The sequence below is a fragment of the Salmo salar genome, chromosome ssa01 (genome assembly GCF_905237065.1).
Source record: "Salmo salar chromosome ssa01, Ssal_v3.1, whole genome shotgun sequence".
In the NCBI taxonomy this organism is placed as follows: domain Eukaryota; kingdom Metazoa; phylum Chordata; class Actinopteri; order Salmoniformes; family Salmonidae; genus Salmo; species Salmo salar.
Window position 1 is genome coordinate 88,156,131 of NC_059442.1, and position 24,842 is coordinate 88,180,972.

General features: G+C 48.1%; 1 protein-coding gene across 3 annotated transcripts; it reads right to left on the reverse strand.

Moving 5' to 3' along the window:
- Positions 1-1,175: 1,175 nt before the first annotated feature.
- On the reverse strand, positions 1,176-22,861 carry LOC106608924 (histone acetyltransferase p300). 3 transcript variants are annotated; one of them, XM_014207167.2, is made up of 30 exons: positions 22,405-22,861; positions 19,913-20,505; positions 18,690-18,869; positions 18,206-18,521; positions 17,908-18,021; positions 17,336-17,569; positions 16,819-16,924; positions 16,466-16,600; positions 15,325-15,442; positions 14,959-15,046; positions 14,640-14,717; positions 14,335-14,417; positions 13,984-14,098; positions 13,763-13,941; positions 13,003-13,464; positions 12,282-12,702; positions 11,973-12,091; positions 11,592-11,831; positions 9,901-9,989; positions 9,265-9,375; positions 7,374-7,430; positions 7,172-7,249; positions 7,018-7,085; positions 6,740-6,890; positions 5,907-6,053; positions 5,506-5,785; positions 5,117-5,284; positions 4,755-4,916; positions 4,266-4,547; positions 1,176-3,722 (listed from the first exon to the last, which is right to left on the reverse strand). In XM_014207167.2, exons 1-30 carry the CDS (start codon positions 22,496-22,498, stop codon positions 1,419-1,421), a joined length of 7,572 nt encoding a protein of 2,523 aa, XP_014062642.2. In that variant the 5' UTR covers positions 22,499-22,861; the 3' UTR covers positions 1,176-1,418. The 3 variants fall into 3 exon arrangements, with proteins under 3 accessions (XP_014062642.2, XP_014062622.2, XP_014062632.2); XM_014207147.2 differs by having other exon boundaries at positions 13,763-14,098; XM_014207157.2 differs by having other exon boundaries at positions 9,265-9,345; positions 13,763-14,098; positions 22,405-22,860.
- Between the last annotated feature and the right edge of the window lie 1,981 nt (positions 22,862-24,842).

The window sequence follows — 24,842 nt, forward strand, 5'->3', positions numbered from 1 at the left end:
ATATGTTGTGATGTTTGTTTGTAGATACAGCGAAAATATTGATCATTATAATATATATATTAAAAAAAAAAAAAAAAAAAATACTTCTGCAAAACAGATACAATCATGACTGGTTTTATGAAGGAAAACAGAACGATAAAAAGGTCCATTGTATTAACTCACTAATTTTCCACCACATTTAAAATCTTAAAAATACTTGTAAAAAAAAAGTTATAATAATAATTCTGTCCCCAAAAATATTACTTGTGTCATATACTAAGGAAGAACTCTCACATCCAGAAACCCCTTACACCTTATGTACACAATTGGCAAAAATGTTATATATAATATATAACATAAACAGCAATAACTTACCATTCGTTTAATTTATTCATTTATTGACTTGTAGATTTAAAATGTTGCATCTCCCATAGGAAGTTAAGTTCTTTTCATTTATACATCAGAAAAATATTAAATAAAAATAACTTTTAAAACTGCCATCCACCTTCCATTCAATCCCAGCAAGACCCATGAAGGCAGTTCTTCAGACCACTGAGACAGACGTAGTAGCAGGTTACATCATGTCTAAACTGTTGTGGTTAATGTTCGTCCCCAGGTCCTGGTTGTTATTACCCAACATGTCCGACTGCCCTGGGCCATGCAAGCCCCCCATCCCACTTATCTGGGACATCATAGCACTGGGGTCCGAACCAAATGTACCTGGGTCCCCAGAGTTAGTCTGTTGTTGTTGGTGTGACAATTGTTGTGGATTTTGGGAGGCCACCATGCCAGGGTGGTGCTGGGAGAGGTGACCCGGGTGCGGGGAGCCTGTCTGGGTCTGGGGGGAGATGCGGTGAGGGGAGGGCTGGGGCTGCATGCGTGGCGAGGGGCTGGAGTGGGGCGGCTGGGACTGTGGACGAGGGGAAGGCTGAGGAGAACGCACCTGGTTGCTGAGAGATTGACCGCCCAGAGCCTGGCCCTGGAGGTGGGGGTGTGGGGACTGGGCCATCTGCTGCTGGGGGCTCATAGGACTGCCGTGCTGGGCAGGCGAGCCCCCTCCTAGGTGCTGCTGCTGGAGGAGTCTCTGGTGGAGGGCCTGCTGGAGAATGGCATGGGAGGACTGGGGCTGGGGGGGACCACCTTGGCCTTGTTGGGGACCCTGCTGCCCCTGTTGGAGCTGCCCAGGCCCCCCACCATCCTGTTGCTGCATCTGCATCTGGTGCTGCAGCCTCTGCTGCAGGGCTGTGGCTACCTGCTGGGACATGGTTCCAGGGTAGCCCTGCCCTTGCTGGCCCTGCCCTGGACTCGGCTGGGGCCCCTGACCCCCCCCCTGCTGCGGCCCTCCTCCCCCAGACTGGGTCTGGCCAGGTTGACCAGGCTGGCCCTGCTGCATGAAGCCCTGCTGCTGCTGTTGGGGGGGCTGCTGGAACTGACCATTGTTACTCATCTGTTGTTGTTGCTGCTGTTGTTGCTGCAGGTGCCTTCGCATCAGAATCTCTCTGAACTGGGGAGTCATGTTGGACATTGGGGTGCCTTGGCCTGGCATACCACCTTGTTGTTGCTGCGGTTGTTGCGCTGCCATTTGCTGCTGCAAACTCCCAGGCAAGAGGGGGCGCTGCTGTTGCTGCAGCTGTTGTTGTTGCTGCTGCTGCTGCTGCTGTTGCTGCTGCTGCTGCTGCTGCTGCTGCTGCTGCTGCTGCTGTTGCTGCTGCTGCTGCTGCTGTTGCTGCTGCTGTTGCTGCTGCTGCTGCTGTTGCTGCTGCTGTTGCTGTTGCTGCTGTGTGCTGTTGCTGCTGCTGCTGCTGTTGCTGCAGTTGCTGCTGCAGTTGCTGCTGCTGCTGTTGCAACTGCTGTAGCTGAGCCATAGTGGGTATATTTCCTCCTCCCTGGCCCATGTTCATACCTGCCTGGGCCGCTCCAGGGTTTACGTTGACCTGCTGACCATCCATAACAACCTGGTTACCACCAGGCCCAACTCCTACCCCACCAGGGGCCCCCTGGAACCGCACGACTCCAGGCCCCCCTCCTGGGCCTCCTCCCGGTGCCCCAGGCACTCCTGGACCTCCCTGGTATCGGGCGGCTCGCTGCTTGATGAAGGCAGCCATGAGGAGGGGGTTGGAGCGGAGGATGTTGAGGACCTGTTGCTGCTGGCCGGGGGAGCTGGGAGAGCGGAGGGTACGCAGGAGGTCCTGTAGAGCTGCCTGGGGGAGGTTCCCTGTCCCCACCATTGCCGCCGCCGCCCCAGCCACACCGCCTTGAACTCCCATCAACCCCATTAACCCCCCTTGCCCTGCCTGTTGTTGTTGCTGACCTTGCTGTTGTTGCTGCTGCTGTTGCTGGGCAAGCTGCCGCTGCTGCTGTTGCTGGGCAAGCTGCTGTTGCTGCTGCAGTGTCAGGTGACCCATCTGTCCCATCATGCCTTGCCTTTGCTGGGGGGTCATCCCACCAGGGCCTCCCCACTGCTGTTGGTTGGGGTTCTGAAGTCGGGCCTGCTGCTGGAGCTGAACCTGAGGGGGGACCTGGGACTGCTGCTGCATGCCTCCTGGCCCCACCACCATCCCCTGCTGCTCCATCAGGGTCCTCCCTGCCAGACCCTGGCCCTGGGGCCCTACCATGCCTGCTCCTGGGTGGGCCATGCCCTGCATCTGGGCCTGGGGGTTCTGGTGGTGAGGAGGGATCATGCCTCCACCCTGGGCCGCCTGCTGCCTCTGGAGGGCCTGGGCCTGGGCCATCTGACGCTGGGTCTCTGCCACACGCTGGATCTTCAACGCTATCTCCACTGCTGCCTGAGGAGGCCCCTGCTGCTGCTGCCCCTGGGGCATGGAGCCCTGACTAGGGTTGGTCTGCTGCTGTGGAGGGGTGGCTGGGCCCAGACCGGGTTTACCCAGGGACTGGTGGAGGGGCGAGGCTCCTGGAGGTCTGGGGGTGTAGGGGGGCAGACCTCCTGGGTGCTGCATCTGCTGGACATTTGGAGACTGGCCCTGTTGCTGCTGTTGGAGCTGTTGTTGGACCATCTGTTGTTGCTGAGGAGAGTTCATCATTCCCCCTCCCCCCTGCTGCTGCATCTGCTGCTGGAACTGGTGCTGCATGTGGTGCTGCTGGGGCATGCTGCCCTGCTGCTGCCCTGGGGGGCCCTGGCCCATCCCCTGCTGGGGCATGTTCCCCTGGGTGGGGGTCTGAGGCGTGGGGGGCTGCGTGCCCACAGACATGGGGGTGCTGGGCCCGGTGGTGCCGTTGTTTCCCGGAGATGGTAGTCCACCGTTTCCCCCCGGTCCCGGAGGTGGCTGACCCACCCTCTGCATGCTGGCCATCCTCCTCCGCAGCATCTGGGCCTGCTGGAGCCGATGCTGGAGCTGCTGCTGCCTCAGCTTGTGCTTGATGTTCAGACAGAATGGTACGGGACACTTGTTCTCCTGGCAGTGCTTGGCATGGTAGCAGCAGAGAGCGATGAGCTGCTTGCAGATGGGGCAGCCGCCGTTGGTCTTGCGCTTGCAACCTTTGGTGTGCTGCACCACGCGCTTCATCTTCTGGCAGGACGGCAGGCTGCAGTTGGCATTGCGACACTGGCAGGCGTGGACCAGAGACTGGATGCAGCGCTGGATGCTGAGGCGCCGCGAGTCCCCGGGGTTGGCGATGGATGAGGACGCTGCGTTGTTGCTCTCGTCATCCAGGCCCAGACCCAGCTTCTCCATCTTGTGGATGTGGCCCTTAGTATTGTAGCAGGTGATGCACAGGTCATAGTCCTGGGATAGAAAGCATGTGTTGGTTACTACTCCACACTTCACTCATCAATTTATAAGTTCAAAAATGTATGTAGCAACTAAGGATTCTAGTTTTAATGTCCTATAGGCCTAGGCTACTTGATGTATTCACCATGAATGACGTGCAACTCTCCACAGGTGCATCATCTCAACCATATTAGGCTTCACAATCATTTGTATAGTGCTGGTGCCATTTGCTCAATATTGGATGAGAAATAAAATGTTATACCCTTAAAGCTTACTCTCCTCTCTTTGATAATGGTAGTTGCTTTAAAAACAGTATGTTTTTCCACAATTGCAATGTGTAAAATGTGGCACAATGGACATATACTTGTGCTTATCTCTCCCCCTAATTAGTGTGCACATGGACAGGGCATCGAATTTGTTTTAGAAAATAAAACATTTAAAAAAAGATGTAAGCAAAATTGCTTTGGTAAGAGGAAGGCAATGTCTAATTTTCAGTTTATCATCCCAGCTTTACCCATCCCCTCTTCTTCCCCCTCTAACCCTCCACCAGCCCCTCACCTCGCAGACAGTGCAGTGGTAGCGTGTCTCCACATGGCCCTTGCACTCATTGCAGGTGTAGACGAAGCGGTCCTGGCTCTGGTTGTGGAGCTCCACCAGCATGCACATGGAGCTCCACTTGGACCTGCGCAGCGAGCTGAACTCCAAGTGTTTGTCCCGGGCCAGGGTGAGGAAGGCGTCGCGCCCATCCATCAGGTCGCAGGCCATCAGGCCGTCAGGGTCCGTGATGGGGCCCAGCGTGTTGGACATGGGCGCTGCTATCAGACGGATCACAAAGAATACCTGGCGAGGAGAGAAGGGTTAACAGAGAAGAGTGAGAAGATACTGTCTTAGTGGAAAGTATTTTTGTGTTTGCGAAAGTGTCTCGTTCAGCCAGTCCTAAAATCTGATTCTCACCAATTTACTCCAAGGGAGCCTGATTTACTACCTAATGTTTGTAACTTATGTTCAGAAATACATTAAAAACATTCAATGGTCTCTTCCTCCTACCTCTTTGTGCTTCTCCATGCTGGCGTAGAGTTTCTGAGAGAGGTCATTGGACACGTTGGGCAAGCCTGGCTTCTTCTTATTGGCTCGGCTCATACTGCTCTTATTCTTAGAAGTCTTCTTGTTGTTCTTCTTCTTGGCGTTTTTGCTGTCGCCCTTCGTGGCCTGGAAGTGTGGGGAAGAAGGTGAATTATATACACGGTAGTAACCATTTTTGATTTAGATCAAATGTAGAAATGCAGTTCATACAAGCATCAATGTAACATTTTGTATTTAAAATTGAATCAAATGATCACATTGAAAGATCAAAAGACCCATAAGAACACACAGCAATGTACCTTGTAGTAAATACCTATCCCACTTACATCTACGCTCTCGTTGGAAGTGCTGTTTTCCTCCCTCTTCCTCTCCTCCTCCTCCTGCTCCAGCTCCTTGATGCTCTCCTCCAGCACGTTGGGCCAGAAGTCCCCCTCAAAGTACGGCAACTCCTTGGCACTGGTCAGACGGTCTTCCGTGGCCTGCTTGAAGATGTCCTGAGAGAGGGAGAGAAAGGGATTAAACCTCCACTCGTCCTGCTTTATGTAACAAATGCGTAACACCAAAACATGAGCAGTGATAAAAATTGTGCTCCTTCTCAGAAGCCAATCCATGACTCTGTCCTTGTGCGCTCAACCCTTCCACTTGTGGATGGAGCCATTTAAAATTCGAACTCTGTTCCTGCATGGACCCCTCAAGCCTTCCTCAAGACTCTTACCTTGAAGTCGTGCACTATGCGCTCCGCCACAGCCTTGTCCAGCATCTTCCTATACCACTCCTGTAGCCTCTTGGGCTTGGGGATCTTCTGGTCCATAGGGTGACAGTGGAAAATGTAGTCGTCCCCTTCACTAGGTGGGCACGCCCAGATGTGACCCGTCGTGTACCCCAGCTTCTTGACATACTCCAAGTAGCCAATGAGAATCTCATGGTAGACACCAGTCCTCAGAGAACGAGGCTGGAAGAAGTGAACACTGTCCAGGTACGAGATGTACACTCGTCTGGGGTAGACACGTAGGCAGAGAGAGAAAGCGCAAAGATGAGGTCCAGTCCTTTGATGCATGTACATAAAACTGCTCCCAACTGAGTTAAGATAAAATTGACCCTTAACAGAACCATTACCTCTGATTGGGAGGAGGGCAGTCCGAGCCGTACTCCTGTACATGCATGCCGAAGAAGCAGACGTCAGCGCCATCGATGTCCTCAAAGGCAAACAGGGCTTTCGTTCTATATGGGAACGACTCACACATCTCCCCAGTGTCCACAAACCTGGAGACACGACAAGAGTGAGAAAACTGATGCTACAATGCATGCATCCCAACAGGGTTAGGTAGGTTACTTTCTAAATGTAATCCGTTAGTAACTAGTTACGGTCATCAGTAACGTAACTATCGGATTACTTTGATACTTTTAGATTACTGTGCCCTTAAGAGGCATTAGAAGGCAAAAAGGATCAACGACTTGTGATCAGACTCACTCAGGTGGAACAAACTTAAAATGTACACCTTCTCAATGTTGAATTGAATTTCATTGAGGAAACCGAAAGGTGTCAATGTATTTGTTCTCAAACATCCTTTCTGAATTCAAAAGTAATCTAGTTCTCAAAAGTGTCTAATATAACTGCAATATTGTTGCTTTTAACTTAACTGATTACATGTAATCAGTTACTCCCCAACCCTGCATACCAATATCTTCAAAACTTCACCTTTCAGAGAGTGACTGTTTCTCCATCTAACAATTCCAAAAAAAAATTAAAAAATAAAATAAAAACTCAAATTGAGAGAAAGAAGTGATCCAATCCCTAGTGGCTATGGGTTGATTTTGGCTTCAACAAATTACTACATTAACCGCACTTGTTCCACCGCTACAGATATCCCTTTCTCCTGTTCTATTTCTTCAGGGTAACACACACACATATATATAACAACCCCCCCCCAATGGTGCCTGTCCCTTACCTGGACTTCATGCCTGGTTTGACCTCCACCACCTTGTCAGAGACGTGGACGACTCGAATGGTGACGTCACCCGACTCAGGGTGGCTCTGACGTTTCAGGAAGTCATTCACCCTCGTCTCCAAATAACAGCCCAGCTTAGTGTGGGGCAACCCTGGAGAGGGAGGGAGATAAGCTTAGTTTAGTTACAAGTAAGCTAGGTAAAGAGGGATGAACTACATCAAAATGGACACAGGTAAGTGATATTTAGATAATTTTTTTGTAAAGACATTGGTACTTACTTTTGGCGGCATACTTGTTCTCTCTACGTGTCTTATTCAACTTCTTTAAGCAGCCATCACAATTAAAACTGGTAGGAGAAAGTTCATTAGAGAAACCAGACTCTTAAACTCAAACTGCCTCATCTTTCCTAGGTTACAGGGCAGACAGACTTACCCTAACGGCCAGATAGTGTCGTTGTGCAGGACACAGATCTGGTGCATCTTACGTCCACAGTCCATACATTCCACAAGCCTGCAGAGAGGAGCCAAATCAATCACTGCGACTGCTTACAACTGCACAACTACATTGCGCTCACAATGCAATCACAACATGAATGCAATTACTCAACAAGATATTTACTTAATGGTGGACTTACAATTCAGGGTCCAATGTGTCATTCTTCTTCTTCTCAAACTGATCTTTACCGATGGAACTGAAGTGAGAAAGAAGAAATGCCACCCCCAGTCAACATCCGCAACCAGGCCACACCCAGTCAAAAGCCTCATGAGTTTTTTATAAAAATGGAAAAGAATGGATGAACCACAGCCTAGGTGGTTCCCAAACTTCTTTGAAAGATTTTACTGAGTAACAGTTCATATGAGGAAATCAGTAAATTGAAATAAATTCATTAGGTTCTAATCTATGGATTTCACATGACTAGGAATACAGATATGCATCTGTTGGTGACTGACAGCTTAAAAAGCAAAAAAGGCCTCACAATCTCGTCATGATATTTTTGCACATTCAAATTCCCAAATCAATAAAATGCAAATGTGTTCGTTATCCGTAGATTACACCTGCCCATACCATAACCCCCCCCCCATCAGCAAACCGCTCGCCCACATGCCGCCATACACATGGTCTGCGGTTGTGAGGCCGGTTCGAAGTACAGCCAAATTCTCTAAAACGATGTTGGAGGCAACTTATTGTAGAGATATTAACATTTAATTATCTGGCACATTTTAGAGTGGCCTTCTTGTCTCCAGCACAAGGTGCACCTGTGTAATAATCATGCCGTTTAATCAGCTTCTTGATATGCCACACCTGTCAGGTGGATGGATTATCTTGGCAAAGGAGAATCCCTCATTAACCGGTTGCAAACACATTTGTGCACAACATGAGAGATAAGCTTTTTGTGTGTATGGAACATTTCTGGGGAGCTTTTATTTCAGCTCATGAAACATGGGACCAACACTTTACATGTTGCGTTTCAATTTTTTGTTTAACTATTGCCATAGCTCCTTACTCATGATAAAAAAAAAATATATATATATATATACACACAAAATTAAATAAGGTATTTAGTTTTGAACGTTTGAGCTAGAGGCAAGTGGTTTTCTGCATTGTAAAGGTAAAACACGGACACAAAGCCATGCTTGTGTGCATGGAGACGTGTTACTTAGCTGTAAAGTGCCTGGGCTAAATGGTTCTCACTGGCAAAGTCAAATGACTTTGCTGGTGATGAGTGCCCCTCAAATGATACAAATGTAACAGCCTGAGCACACCAGACTTGAAAGGACAATACAGATGTAACAAAGTGCTATTCAATGTATTTATCTGAGCGCCACTGGTGCTCCCAAATCAAAATTCCATGTGCATTCAACAGGTCACGTTTACAAATGAGTGCTAAATTATTTTTAAATTAGGTAAAGTTTCACGGCACAAACGAGCACTCCTCAAGGAACACCACCGTGCCAGAGCACACCGGATGAAAACCACTGGTCTAACCTTTACAGGGTTTCCCAACCCTCTCCCTCGGCCCCCCTCCCCAAACCATTAAATAAATACATCAAACTCTAAAACCACCACAAGTTTGGAGCATTGGATTATCTGGCTGTGGCCTCATCCAACATTTCATATAGAAAGTTTAAGACTCATGAAACCTGCCAGATATCCTGGCCAGATTTTTTAAATACACCGTGTTTTCATCCCAATCTTGATTTACTAAAGAGATGCTGCAGAACAGATGTAGGGCTATAGAGGAAGACCAGTCTGAGAGGTGAGACAAACAATAACAGCGGCAGTACAGATGTACAATAAAACCAATTACCTACTGCAGAAGACAGAATACCACAGAAAACATAGAAATGGAAGGGAGACATTCACAAAATATTACCAATAACAGCAAATGGAGGTACTTTAAGCAGATATGAGGGAGAAGCTTGGCATATGAGGAGTCAAATAATAAAAGCCTAAATATAAAATCAAATGTACGTTAAAACTAAAAGATAAGTTGAGGGAAGGCTAGAGGGTAACGTTCTACTCACGTCGGAGGCTGGGAGGGGTCGTCTCCTAGGGACACGTTGTCCCCCTGGATTTCGTTGAAGCACTTCTCACAGAAGTGGTACCTGTCAGCAAGAAGCCCAAATTTTGGTGAACTACACCGTTCCCCAACAGCACAGCCAATCACAGAGAAGGCACGGGGAGGCAGCCACCAATCAGGGCAAGGCATGGCAGGACAGGGCGGGAGCAAGCACGCAGGAGGAGCGCAGAGCGGGCGGGGGTCGTCATCAGAACAGCCAATCATGATTCAGGATTGAAGGGGAGGGAGGGGTTTGGAGGCGCATGATTGGATCAGACAAAAGCAAGCCAACGCAGATGTCACAGGCATTGACGACAGAGGGAGAGGACCGAAAGGGTTGGATGGTGAGGAGAGGGAGGACAAGACAACAGAGCAGAAGGTCGAGGCAAAGCACAGATTAGCATTTGGACATGATGAGCAAAACCACCACAGCAGCGACAGAATCAACTGGAGGGGAAACATGGGACAATGCAGACACTGAACAGATATGAAAATGAAGTGGCAAACCATTTATTTCCATAGAAACACAATTCAACATAGAATAACTTTTCTATTGATCACCGTGTGTGAGTCACTCAGATTCCTCCCCCCCTCTCCATACCTGTTCTGGTAGCTGAAGTAGGCAGCGTCCCGGGGTATAGTGCACAGCTGCTTCCCATAGCAGCACAACGTCTGGGGAGAAAACTCCAACTGAGGGAGGAGAAGAAAGGAAGACAGGAAAGAGAAAGGTAGATAAATGAACACTTATTAAACCCAAACTACATTTTCAAAATAGTTTGACCCTTCAATACCAGGAGGAATATAATATTTGTACAGAGCTTTTCAATACAGGTAAAAAAAAGACTGGAGCAAGGAGAGTGAAAAGTAATGTAAGTACTATCAAAAAGACTGGAGCAAGGAGAGTGAAAAGTAATGTAAGTACTATCAAAAAGACTGGAGCAAGGAGAGTGAAAAGTAATGTAAGTACTATCAAAAAGACTGGAGCAAGGAGAGTGAAAAGTAATGTAAGTACTATCAAAAAGACTGGAGCAAGGAGAGTGAAAAGTAATGTAAGTACTATCAAAAAGACTGGAGCAAGGAGAGTGAAAAGAGATGTAAGTACTATCAAAAAGACTGGAGCAAGGAGAGTGAAAAGTAATGTAAGTACTATCAAAAAGACTGGAGCAAGGAGAGTGAAAAGAGATGTAAGTACTATCAAAAAGACTGGAGCAAGGAGAGTGAAAAGAGATGTAAGTACTATCAAAAAGACTGGAGCAAGGAGAGTGAAAAGAGATGTAAGTACTATCAAAAAGACTGGAGCAAGGAGAGTGAAAAGAGATGTAAGTACTATCAAAAAGACTGGAGCAAGGAGAGTGAAAAGAGATGTAAGTACTATCAAAAAGACTGGAGCAAGGAGAGTGAAAAGAGATGTAAGTACTATCAAAAAGACTGGAGCAAGGAGAGTGAAAAGAGATGTAAGTACTATCAAAAAGACTGGAGCAAGGAGAGTGAAAAGAGATGTAAGTACTATCAAAAAGACTGGAGCAAGGAGAGTGAAAAGAGATGTAAGTACTATCAAAAAGACTGGAGCAAGGAGAGTGAAAAGAGATGTAAGTACTATCAAAAAGACTGGAGCAAGGAGAGTGAAAAGAGATGTAAGTACTATCAAAAAGACTGGAGCAAGGAGAGTGAAAAGAGATGGCTAATTAAAAATCCGCTTTTTGTTGTTACGCATTGCCAGGAGTTTTACCAGACCATGCGACCAGGGAAACATGATCATGAGCACCATTAGACCATCTACAGCCTCTGCCCAAAGCAATAGAACAATGTTTTGGCGTCATCATGGGTCACTTGGTTAGGCCAGAGGAATGTGTCAGTCCTGGCTCACATGGACCTTCATCAGGCTCACTGTCACAGTACAAGACAACAGCTGTATGGGGCTGAGCCCCGACCGCCACACCGCTTTGCCTCGTTTTCATGAACGGAGACGCTCAAGTAATCCCTGTTGACCACTTTGCTTAGCCCATTCAAGAGGTTATGCTCAATATTAAAAAAAAGTGTTGAAAGTTAATATGGCGGTGTTATGCCAACGCTGAAATTAGCCAAGCCTCGTCTCCATGCACAGAATGGGATGTGAAACTAACGACGTAATAACCACATCTAGCCTGACACTATACGTCACACACCCTAATAACCAACCACACAAACACATAACCCCGCATCACACTCCCATTTCACCTTCCGGCCACAGCAGTAGCCCAGGCCCTTCATCCCGGGGTCTATCTCCTGCTTGCTTCCCTCCCATCATCTCACCTTCCTGCCGCAGCAGTAACCCAGGCTGACCATGACGGGGTCTATCTCGGCCTCGAACACCTCAGCCAGCTTGGAGCAGTACTTGTAGACACGGGACGTCTTGCGGTTGTATAGCCAGGCATTGTTTAACATGACCCAGATGTCGTCCACATACTGCCAGGGTTCCTGGTACTGACCCGTGTCAAGCTTCCGCTTTATAGTGGACAGGTCCATGGGGGTCTTCACTATGTCAAAGTAGTCCTGGGGAGGGAGAGAGGTATGGTCAAGTTAAGGTTGCTTTATTATTCCACAGAGGGGGAAATTGGTTTGGCTAGCTTCACATGTAAAAAGCACATTTTTGATGGAGCATTAACTGAAACAGTGTGAATATGCAGTACATACAGGTATGCCCAGTAGGTGAGGGTCCACAGGCTGTCTGAAGGGCAGAGACTCTGGGTCCTGTCTGTATAGAGATTCCAGGGTGGGAATGAGGGCCTGGCGCAGCTCCTCTGGCTTAAAGACTGAGAGAGGTAGAAGGAGAGGAGGAGAAGAGGTGAAAGGAGTTGAGGAAGGAGGGGTAGAGAGACAGGTTAGGGTTCAAGTCAGATTCAGAAACAGATAACTGCATACATTTTTAGAAGCAGGAACATAACCACACAGAGTATAGAAACAACTCGTACACATGCTATCACAAAATAACATAGTCCTTACTCTTCCTCTTGTTCTGGGCACCAGACGGTGTACCAGGGGACTCAGATCCCTTCTCTTCCTCTTTTAGCTCCTTCTTCACCTCTGGCTTCCGGTCTTCAGTCTTCACCCTGTCTTCACTCTTTACACCCACCAATGATGACGTTTCCATGGGAACACCTTTGCCCCCACACTCCTCTTTCTTCACCCCCTCCATTTTGATGGGTTTGTTCTCCATCTTGACGTTGGATAACTTCCCCCCCTTGGAGCAGCCTTCCTCCCCGTCGTCTTCCTCGTCCTGCTGCTGCTTGACCTCCGTCTTGGGGTCCACGGAGGCTGAGGCATCCGAATGGGAGGCCTGCTGGGAGGCTGTGTCCACACTGCTGACCGATGCTGGGGTCAGAGCCTGACCGTCCTGGGATTGGAAACCACCCTTCTGGGACATCTGGGGGGGGGACGAACAGGACACTGGTTAGAAAATAATTGGTATTACAAGAGAATGCAACAACCCCCATGGGAGTTAGTGAAGGTGAGGAAATTGACAGGTAACTGAGTGCAGTAAGGTGGGTGAGAGGAAGTTCCAAAACAAGTCATTAGTACATTGGCTGTTAACTGTTCCATTTTGCAGCTGTATGTCAATGTTGTGATCACTTTTGTAAAACTGGTACTGAATCAATGTACTATTCATACTACATGTTGGAGATATAGCTGTACTTTTCTACATGATCTAACAAGTGAATCTCACCGGAGTGCGAGGCGTGCGAGGGAGCTGGCCTCCATGGGGGTTGGGGGTTGTGGAGGGGTGACCAGGGTGCGATGGGGTGGTGGACCCCGCCCCCATCCCCTGCTGCATGGGCTTGTTGGAGCCTGGCCCCTGGCTGCCGGGCCCTAGCTGCTGCTGAGATCCTGGGGGGGCCAGCTGGGACGGGTTGGGGGTGTGGGGCTGGGGGGTCTGTGAGCCAGCTAGCCTGGGTGGCGTTTGGTGGGGTGTGGGGGTGAGACTGCGGGCAGGGGAGGGCGAACTCTGGCGCTTGGCCGCGAGGTGGGGGATGGAGTTGGGCTGCTGGGGGTTGTTGGACAAGGGGCCTCCACCCACACTCTGGGGACCCATGGGCCCCACCGAGGGGACACCACTACCCCCTCCGACCGAGCCGGGCCCGGCTAGAGGGCTGTTGACGGGGAGAGGGGAAGGAATGGGTATCTGAGTCTGTAAGGAGAGATGAGGCATTTAGCATTAACAGTTCATACATTATTCAGACATTAACATACATTATGTATGACAGGGGCATCCCTCCAGTGAACCTACATGGGGAAACAATAGTGTAGGAAGGAGAGTTTCACTTGTGCATGTACAGATGTGTGGGAATGTCTTAGCGATTGTGTTGAGTTGTTTTGGTGATATAGTTCACAATTAAAACCAATCTGTCCTTCCGTTTCCTGCATCTACATAGGACTTTGAGGGCAGCGACAGACCATATACTTCCACTTTTCCCCACCTCTCTCACCTGTGCCATGCCTCCCTGGTTGCCTTGCTGGTTCATACTAGGCTGTGCCATGCCTCCCTGGTTGCCTTGCTGGTTCATACTAGGCTGTGCCATGCCTCCCTGGTTGCCTTGCTGGTTCATACTAGGCTGTGCCATGCCTCCCTGGTTGCCTTGCTGGTTCATACTAGGCTGTGCCATGCCTCCCTGGTTGCCTTGCTGGTTCATACTAGGCTGTGCCATGCCGGGCTGACCCGTGCTGAGGCCTGGACCTAAGCCTGGGAACTGTCCCTGGGGCAGGTACTGGTTCTGGAGCTGGCCCACGTTGGGCTGGCTCATCCTGGGGTTCCCCATGCCCATCTAAAGGGGACACAGACGTTGGTTTAGAACAGAGCTCATTAGTCCTTTCAGACACTTTGATACTAGGGACTACTCCATGTGTTGAATCAATGTATACGTTAGTGCTATGACAAGATACGGTTCCTCTTGCATCAAAATACATCTATAAGATCAATTGAACACTAAAACTTTTGTATTTGGGTATAATGCTCTTTTCAAAACAGCGCCCATTAAGTGAATATAAAAAGAGTACTGACCTGGTTGATGGGTGTGAGGGGGAGAGGAGGGGTCGACCTCTGACCCATAGACTGCATCCCCATCTGGTTGAACTGGTTCATACCTGAAGAAAACATGCACGAGGATTATCATATAAAGAAAACGCATTTAGGTGCTTATGCATCTAAACGTGCTGTGTAATATTGGACATAGTAAGCAGGATGGCTCAAGGCACACTAACAAAGTTACAGAATAAAATATTGTCAACATGAGCCAAATGTAGTAACCTCTCAAGTGAAACTATAAGGTCTGTTTGGCGACCCCTCTCCTGTCCCCATGGACTCACCTGCAGGGTTCTGCATCCTATTAACCATCTGGTTGGGTCCACCGGGCCGCACCAGAGAGTGGTCAGGGAGGGGACCATCTGTAGGGGTGGAGAGGTGAAAAGATGGAGAGAGAAGATGTATTGCCTCTGTTGCACTCTAAAGAATGTGTCCTGTCTGAGAATCTGAATGCAGTATGCACATCTATTTGTGATATTACATGTGTGTCCTGTCCACTCAGTGAGAGGCAGTGGCTATAGCTGGCCCAGGGCCCTACACCCTGTAGGGGGCATGCCAGCTGGCCCAGGGCCCTAAACCCTGTAGGGGTGGGCACCAACATACCCTGCTTCTGGAGTCGCGTCCGCCTCTTCTCCTCCAACTCCTTCTGGATCTTATAGATCTTCTCAGCCAACAGGTGGTAGTACTCCGCCTGGGAGGAGGAGAGAGACATGCAAGGAGAAATTATAGAGTGAAGGAGACAGCGAGATGAATGAAGGTTAGGATGATAGAGGGGTAATGATGAGAAAGGGGAACAGCGTAAGGGAAAGAGGGTGAAATGAGTTAACATACTAGGAACAGACAAATACACAAAATGAGAGAAATTCTGAAGTGCATTTGTATTCCACAGACATTTGTATCGTCTAAGGGTTGCCCCCCTCTCAACAGCAACTCAGTGAAAGTCTTCACTCAGTCAGTGTAACAGCTTACCCTGCTGTTGGCAGACTCGTACATGTCCCCCTCCACCTTCCTAGCATACGCCACTAGGTTCTCCATCCGCCTGTCCTTCAGAGCAGCAGGGTCTGGGGTCGGGAAGATGGCTTGCACCCTACATACACACAGAGAGAGAGAGACAAGAGACTAAGGAAAGTGGGGGGGATATGAACGAGAGCAGGACGCAAATCACATTTCAGTGCAAAGAAAACCGTTTTGTTAAATCATCTCTATGGGACAAAATAAAAGTTAAGAGGAACACTAGGGGAGATGCAGCAGGGAAGAGCGTTGAAAGCAGACAATCACACCTAGCTAGCTGTGTCTGAGCTGGGAGACAGTGGGGAGGTGCTTAGATGTGGTGAATGTGGTCAGTGTGTTCTGTCATAGTCGTTCTGCGCTGTATGAAAACCCAGAGGATGTGAGTTTACTGTGAAACTGTCTGCGGCCTGTTCTGCTGGTACATTTACCACAAATAGCTCTCTTCATATTTCCTATTTGTCTAGCAATTCAATGTTCTTACAGGATACCCATCTATGACATGAGACAGCATTAGCTGCATTGAAACGGGGGCTAGTTTTTGGCTTGTATACAACTAATTGAACCAAAATCAAATGAAAGAAACTGCTAAACCAAAAGCCAAATTTAGCAGGATGTCTTCATTATCCACAAATTAGAGACCCTTTAGGCTCACACGCCCCACTATAGGCTCACACGCCCCACTATAGGCTCACACGCCCCACTATAGGCTCACACGCCCCACTATAGGCTCACACGCCCCACTATAGGCTCACACGCCCCACTATAGGCTCACACGCCCCACTATAGGCTCACACGCCCCACACATTTTTATTTCACCAGGTAGGCCAGGCGAGAACAAGTTCTCATTTACAACTGTGACCTGGCCAAGATAAAGCAAAGCAGTGTGACATAAACAACACAGTTACACATAAACAAACGCACAGTCAATAACACAAAAGAAAGATTTTTGAATTTATGTACAGTGTGCAAATGTAGAATAGTGTGTTCTGCTATAGGCTCACACACCCCACTACAGGCTGTAACTCTTTAGCCGTATAAGAGTATTTTAAGCCCTCATCCAGAGGCTCTTGTCCCTCCATTCCAGCTCAAAGTCACGTACAGTTTGTGCACCAAGTGGTTCCTCAGGTCCTGGGTGATGTCCTCGTGCCAGCTCTTCCTCATGCCCGCTGCCGAGGGAGGGGTCGCCGTGGGCATGCATCCCATGTTACCCGCCCCGCCCGCATCACTCATCAGACTAGAACACACAGAGAGAGAACAAAGTTAAATTCATCACTGTAAAATTATTTATTTTTTATCCAAAAATCACAACTTTGAGTGTTTGATAGCGCCTTCCTGGAGTGTCAGGTATGGTCGATGGGGTTTGCACTTCAGGGACTATTCTATTGGTTCCATTGCGCCGGGTATTGAAAAAAAAGCTAATAAAGTATATTTGAAGGCAGGTCTGCTACTCACCCCTGGGAGTTCATGTTAAGGTGTAGCATGGTGTCCTGTAGCAGGCTGGCCTGCTGGTTCTGGGGTGAAACACCCACACCTCCATTCACTCCCATTGGGTTACCCCCTGACAGAGTGTAAGAAACATTAACACAGTCAATATTGAACATGACCTTAGAATAAAAACAAAGAGCCACCAACAAACACTACTTGTAAGTCAATGATAGAAATGACTCCCCCTGCGTGTTTTATTTGCAAATGACTTGATAAAAAAAGGCCAACTTGACAAATGTTGACAAACAAAACGTGCAGAGATAGGTGTGTGTGTGTGTGTGTGTGTGTGCTGGAGTAATTCCCATTAAAGTGGAGAAGAGGGGGAGTTAGGGAAAGCAGCAGTATAACCTTACTAATGTGGATATTGACTGGTTACAGCTTCAATCCCCAAGAGGACATGCACACGGTTGCTGTAGTACATCAATTATTTAAACCAGTCAAAAAAAAAAAAAATACATTAGACTGGACTAACTAAACAGTTTACCCATGGGATTGAGCGGCCTCATGCCCGGTTGGCTCTGCAGGCCCTGTGAGGGCAGAGAAGCCTGGTTGGGCTGGCTCTGCAGGCCCTGGTAAGTGAGGCCCAAGGCGGCGTAGGCCCTCTCGATGGAGCTGGGGTCGATCTGGCTGGGGGGGTTGAGGTTTGGGGCGCTGGGCTGGCCTCCAGGCACTGAGCCCAGGGAACTACCCAGACCTACACCAGCACCTCCTAGCAGGGCTGTAGAGACAGGAGAGGCAGATCTATCGGTGTTAATATTTCTGTCCTCTAGGACGTATGCTATGAACACCTAGGTCAGGAACACAAGGAGTTGATCTGTCGAAGTTTCAAATGTAGTCACAACATATTTATAAGGCAACAGATCCAGTCCATGGCAGAGTTCAATCATAAGACAGTCTATCAAAGCATCTAGACCACTTGTATACATCCATACACACTACTTAAAAAATAGTTGAGACCCGACGGCTCTTTAAAAGCACATAAGAATACTACAAGCGCATACTACTGTTACATGACCCAGCTGGGGGGGGTAGCGTTTGATGGGCAGAGACACTCACACTGCTGGTTCCTCTTGTCCCCAGCGTTCTTGAGTGGCAGGCAGACTGGACAGTCGTGCCGTGTACAGTTCTTCCAGTGAGAGATGATCTGTCTGGATGAAGCACAGTGAGCCACTGGGGAAGAGAGAGGAGGGCAAGGGGGGTGGGGCAGAGGCGAGGAAAATAAAAAAGGGAGGGAGGGAGAAAAGGCTAATGTGAGGAGTACTTCAGACAACTGTGAATATCATACACATCTCAGGTAAAGGTGTGACAGGGAACCATCTTGCAGGTCTTTCTCTTCTGTGTTTCATCAGCTCACCTTGGCAAGACTTGCCAGCCTGGCAGTGGGTCATGTGGTTGAGAACGTTCTTCATGGTGCGGCAGTGTGGCAGGTTGCACTGGCGCACCTCCCCGTTGGCTTGCTCCCGCCGCTGGCACTTGTGTGCGTGTAGCAGGAGCACTAGTTGCTGCTGGATAAGCTTGCGCTTCTCAGGGTCGGCCGTAGGGGGTGCCCCGGCTGCTGCGGCAGCTGCGGCTACAGACACGGCGGGCCCCAGGCCTCCCTGGGCGTTGGGGACCATCCCTGCAGTGCCTCCGGCTCCACCGCCCACACCTGCAGCGGACTGCTGGGAGGCCTGGGAATAGAGAGGGGAGGAAGAGCGAAAAGAGAACTGTGATAGTCGGTTAAGGGCTGGTCAGTGCAGTTGACTGGTACCCAAACGGTAGCACCTCCTGCATAAGAAAGCTTTGTGACAGGTAAGTGAGAAGTGATAGGTAGGAGACTAGCTAGCTAACTTCCTAACCATGGCAGACATGCCCTGCATGGGCTGGCTCTTCTTGTCCATGCTGAACTGGGCCAGGCTGTTGGGCATGGAGCCTTTGTTCTGGAGCGGAGGGCCCAGCCCTGCTCCCCCCAGGCCCTGGCCTGCCTGCTGCCCTCCATAGGGGCCTCCATAGGAGCCCGGGTTACCCATCATACCCATCTGAGGAGATTTGGGGGGGGAGAGAAGAAAAACAGTTTAATAAATTGACATTATTTCTACAGCTTTTATATGCTGCTCCAAATAATGTGTATGAAAATGTAAGTGTTCAAGTCAAATGTGTCATTTCAGACAGTAGCCCTGTTAAATGAACACAACCCCAGGGATATTACCCACTTACAGTGAAGAGCATCTAAGCTAAAATAACCACCATCTCCTTTCAGAGAGAGATTAAATCATGCTGCTTTTTACCACTAATCAACTTCCCTTCCCTGCCATTTACACACCAATTAAATCTACCACTTCTAAAGAGACAATGTACTTCATTTCTAATCAATTAGCGGCAGGTAGCGCTGGTGGGTTCAATTAACTCATTAATGATGGCTCAGAACAGGCAGACCAATTACTACTCCGCCATGCCACGGTTGCCCCACATTTCACGTTGACATGTTGGAATAAGACGACCACTGATGTGAAATATTAATCAAGGGCTTCCACGTGGCTCCCAATTTGTAGTAAAATATCACACCAGCAGTTGTCACAAAGTGCTTATACAGACACCGAGCCTAAAACCCCAAAGAGCAAGCAGAAGAAGCAGCGCAGGTGTGTGTGCTCATGCATCTCCACCTCTCCAAGAACTTGGGGTTAAGTGAACGTTTATCAATTTGCATAAATCCCCTCCTCCCCAGCTTTCTCCCTCCATATCCCAGTCATGCTCTTTCCTATGGTCTTCTTGCTCCCTGACAGAGCCTTTAACCATCCCAAGCTTTTGATCACTACAACTCCAATTTGTACGTTTTTAAACCATGATTAATACATCCTTAATAGGAGTACTGAAACGTGCTCTTTCAGTCTGCTCTCTTTTCGTATGAATAAACTGTTGGGTAGTAACGTTGTGTGGGCAAAAGAAACTGCTTATAGCTTTCTTGGTCAGGGGGGCTTACTTGGAAAAAAGACACCAATCTCAATGTCCCCTCCTTGGTAAAATAAAGAACAGGTCAATTAAAAAACATCTCTCCCCTGTGGTCTGAAGGGTCCATGCATACCTTGTTCATTGCTCCAGGTTGCTGTACTCTGAGTCCAGCCTGTCCACCAGCCCCCTGCTGCTGTTGTTGCTGCAGAGTCTCAGCCAGCAGGTTATTGTTCCCCCCAATCCCCTGGTTCAAGAAGCCCATCCTGGGGGATCCGTTCATCACCTGCCCACCCATCATGGATTGCTGCTGCTGACCATTGCCCTTCTGGGCCCCCATCATTCCCCGGTTCATGCTGCCCACCATCCCCGCCTGCTGCTGCATCATGCTGGCCTGCTGCTGGGGGGAGAGGTGTTGCTGCTGGCCCATGCCCTGGGGCCCAGGGGACACCTTCATGTTTCCCAGGTGGCCCATGCTGGCCCCGCCTGTGCTGCCCACTGCGCCCTGCTGGGTGGAGGCGTGTGGAGCGCCTGACCGAAGGAGCTCGGAGAGCTGCTTGTGCTTGGCCACCGCGTCCTGGCCACACCCTCCCCCAGGGCCCAGGCCCATCCCACCTCCCAGGCTGGTGTGCAGTTGGCTGAGGTCCCCTCCATTGACCAGGCCCAACTCTGAGGAGTTGATAAGCTCGTCCGGGAGGTCGTGCTCCAGGTCAAACAACGAGCCGAAGTCTGTGCAGAGAGGGAGAGAACGAGAGCATATGGAGAGATGAGGGAGAAAGAGCAAGATGGGAATGTGAGTGAGAGAAGAGGGCATTGGAAGATAGGTGTGCTAGGGTACATTGCGGGCATAACAAATTATTAGTAACAAAACCAAATCCAGTGTACTGCATTCAGACATGGTTGCATCAAATGAGGTGGCTAATTGGCACAGCCAGATACACAGACACCCCCCCCCACCACAGTGGCCGACCACAGATTGTGTGCAGGACCTCGAGCGTGATTTAGCTCGGTGCAGACAGAGACATGTTTACACCGATGGGGCTCAACACTGCATTAACACCACACAGAGAGCCAGGATAACAGAGACCCTCTGGACCATCACCGTGTCATGTTCAGTAAGCAACAAACGGGAGAAAAGAGGGGCAACGTTATGCAAAGCTGTGCTAGAGTATTGAACACAACCCAGGGATGAGTCTGCTCATCACAAAACGACAACTAGAGAATTTACAAATTACATATAGGCCTACAGGATTTTTTTCTGGATATATTGGACCGCCACAGCATTCTCTGTGCAGTATGGGGGGGAAACATTTCAAAAGTGCAGTACATTATTTTCTGTTATTAGGGTAACTTGGACCCTCAAAGTATTTTGTGTCAAGTGGCTGACTTGAGCACGTATCAGATGGACAATGGGAGGCCGTAGCTATGCAATGACAAAATGTACGAACAGTTTCAAGTCCCATTTCAAACATGCCTTCTCATAACTACTAGCGAGCATCTGCAGAAGGCCATTTTAACACATCAGAGTGGTAAATAATGTGGCCACGTTCTATGGCTTTTTGTCTTAACCGTGTAATTGTTCACCTTTTTGTATAAGGTTGCTGGCTTGGATCCTCCAGTCTCTCCCACACATCTTCAGAAAAACTGACAATGGCAATTTGAGCATAACAATCACTCGGTTAGCTAGCTAGCTACATGGATGGGCCTGCTGCAGTAGCTATCTAACTATGAAATGAACGTTAGCTAGCAATCAAACTAAGCTAGCGAACTAAATGGGAAACATTTAACTTTTCCAGGTAACCAGGTGAAGGAAACTTCAACAATTAGTTTACTAGCTAACGTTATATCGTTTGCTATATAGATAGTTAATGATAACTATGAAATACTCTGTTGGAAAATGTATATACACACCAGACAGTGTTGAATTTTACTGTTCGTTGGTGCGTTTGAGTTAACGCGTTAGCTAGTTAGCATGGAATGGCGATGAGCTTTGTCATAACTCGCTTTGAAAGTTAGCTATTTAGTCAGCTCGCGAGCTAACTAGCAACCTACAAATAGCTAACTAGTTAGCAAAGTAGCTAGCTACTTGGCTAGGCAAGTCAATTTACTGGTGAGCGAGTTGAACCATCTGTGTTTCATGGATTGCCACTTAGCTAATTTATTATAAAACGTTTTTCCAACCATCATTTGCCACACCGATCAAGCGGTAAGCTTTAGCACTAGCTAGCGCGTTGGCTACTTACAAATAGTTAGCAAGCTAACGTTAGCTGTGTCGCCTAAAAGGAATAAGTACTTGTCAATATAGGGGGTAATTTAAAATGTTAACCGTTTTGTTGACATACCATTTATATTTTCATGTATTTATTACCTAAATACCAACGACAAATCGAAGCCCCGCATTCGTAACTAGTTACAGTAGTAGCCAGCGTTCATCGTATTGCTGAAATTACTAGCCTATTGCTAGTCAAGTCCGACACACTCGCTAGCTAGAGCTAGTACGACAAAAACAGTGGGGCAATCGCACGGCCCCTTCCTATTTCGAATAAAAAATCACATTTAATTGAAAATAATACCAAATAAAAACATACAACATAATACCCAAACAAACCAAATAAAAACAACATTTACCGTTTCCATCGCTGGCGGAGACAGACAGTGCCGGAGAGGATAGTTTAGGCCTCTTGGCTGAAGGCGGGCCAGAGTCCAGAACGTTCTCGGCCATATTTTTTCGAATTAAAAATATATACGGTATCCACAACGGAAGACGTTTTCACGTCTTTTGAACCTTATTTTCCTTTTCGATTCCACAATTCTGACTTTTCCCCCTCCTTTTGGGGGACGAAGGGGGGGGGAAGTCGCGTGTACAATATACTCCTTTCCTGGGTTCGCCTCTCGATTTCAGCTTCGGCGTATCAACCCCCTCCCTAGTCGAATTTTTTGTTCTTTATAAATTGCCAGCGGAGGAGGAGGGGGGTCGGTGTGAGAGAGAGGGAGACACACGTCGTGGCTCTCCTCTAAACTCATGTAGCTTCATCTGATGCGAGAAAATTGTCCCAATATATATCTTCCATGATCACACCCGTCATTTATGCCACCCTAAGCATAAGATGAACATAAACGTCGGGCAGCAAACCCTTGTTGGCTGTGGCGAAGAGGTGATGCGAAATAAATCCAGCGCAGGATAGAATAAATAGCCTGTTATCTCCAGGGTCTGGGAAATGCAATAGTTGAAAAGTGTGTATTTCAATACATGTAGCCTATATGTTGCAATGCAGTACAAATATGATACAATGTATCTGGTTAAATCAGAATTGCAACTGCATGCATGGTGGTAAATTATGGACATGGGAATTTGAATACATTAATGGGATCTCAATGGTTGCACCATGCAACAACTTATTTCATATAGCCTAGTAGGACTACACTCTTGAATACTTCTTTATAATGCTGAGGTTTTTCAGTCACCTCTCTTCTTTCCTTCCTTAGGGCCCCTGGCTTCTACCGGGCCACTTTCAGGAGCCTACTGAAACGTTCAGAAAGTAACTAAATATAGAGCCGTACAGGCCTATAAAGACTGGATAAATGCATATAGGACTGGCATGATTCCCAATAGGCCTATTCTACATGGCACTTTATCATTTCTGTTTTATTATATACATTTTCTGAATGTTCTGTAGTGCCTTGCAATGGACACTATCATATCCCTATTCAACATGACAGCGAGTCATATCTCTCTCTACACAACACATTTCTATCTGAATGTTCTGTAAGGTTGTAGCCTCTGTAATAGGCCCATGTGGACTTCATGATGATAATGGTTAAATTGTGACACATCATCTCTCACTGGCACTCAAAAGCTGAATTTGACCAATTGTCTATTGTCTTCACTGACATTTTAAAACTGTCCCTGACTGAGTCTGTAATACCAACATGTTTAAAGCAGACCACCATAGTCCCTGTGCCCAAGAACACTACGGTAACCTGCCTAAATGACTGCCGACCCGTAGCACTCACGTATGTAGCCATGAAGTGCTTTGAAAGGCTGGTCATGGCTCACATCAACACAATTTTCCCAGAAATCCTAGACCCACAAATTTGCATACCGCCCCAACAGATCCACAGATGATGTGATATCTATTGCACTCCACACTGCCCTTTCCCACCTGGACAAAAGGAACACCTACGTGAGAATGCTATTCATTGACTACAGCTCAGCGTTCAACACCATAGTGCCCTCAAAGCTCATCACTAAGCTAAGGACCCTGGGACTAAACACCTCCCTCTGCAACTGGATCCTGGACTTCCTGACAGGCCACCCCCAGGTGGTAAGAGTAGGTAACAACATATCTGCCACGCTGATCCTGAACACGGGGCCCCTCGGGGGTGCGTGATCAGTCCCCTCCTGTACTCCCTGTTCAGTCCCCTCCTGTACCCTCCAACCCCTCTTTTACGCTACTGCTACTCTCTGTTCAGCAAACATGCATAGTCACTTTAACCATATCTACATGTACATACAGTGGGGGAAAAAAGTATTTGATCCCCTGCTGATTTTGTACGTTTGCCCACTGACAAAGAAAGGATCAGTCTATAATTTTTATGGTAAGTTTATTTGAACAGTGAGAGACAGAATAACAACAAAAATATCCAGAAAAACGCATGTCAAAAATGTTATAAATTGATTTGCATTTTAATGAGGGAAATAAGTATTTGACCCCCTCTCAATCAGAAGGATTTCTGGCTCCCAGGTGTCTTTTATACAGGTAACGAGCTGAGATTAGGAGCACACTCTTAAAGGGAGTGCTCCTAACCGCAGCTTGTTACCTGTAAAAAAAGACACCTGTCCACAGAAGCAATCAATCAATCAGATTCCAAACTCTCCACCATGGCCAAGACCAAAGAGCTCTCCAAGGATGTCAGGGACAAGATTGTAGACCTACACAAGGCTGGAATGGGTTACAAGACCATCGCCAAGCAGCTTGATGAGAAGGTGACAACATTTGGGGCGATTATTCACAAATGGAAGAAACACAACAGAAATGTCAATATCCCTTGGCCTGGGACTCCAT

What these genes read in the sequence shown, in the direction of transcription:
- LOC106608924 (XM_014207147.2), bottom strand. Translation starts at nt 22,498, where the DNA reads ATGGCCGAGAACGTTCTGGACTCTGGCCCGCCTTCAGCCAAGAGGCCT. An exon ending in AACCTGGAGCAATGAACAAG is followed by an intron (nt 18,870 to 19,912) that starts GTATGCATGGAC and finishes AAATCTCCTCAG; the next exon opens with ATGGGTATGATGGGTAACCC. An exon ending in GGACAAGAGGAACCAGCAGT is followed by an intron (nt 17,570 to 17,907) that starts GTGAGTGTCTCT and finishes CTGTCTCTACAG; the next exon opens with CCCTGCTAGGAGGTGCTGGT.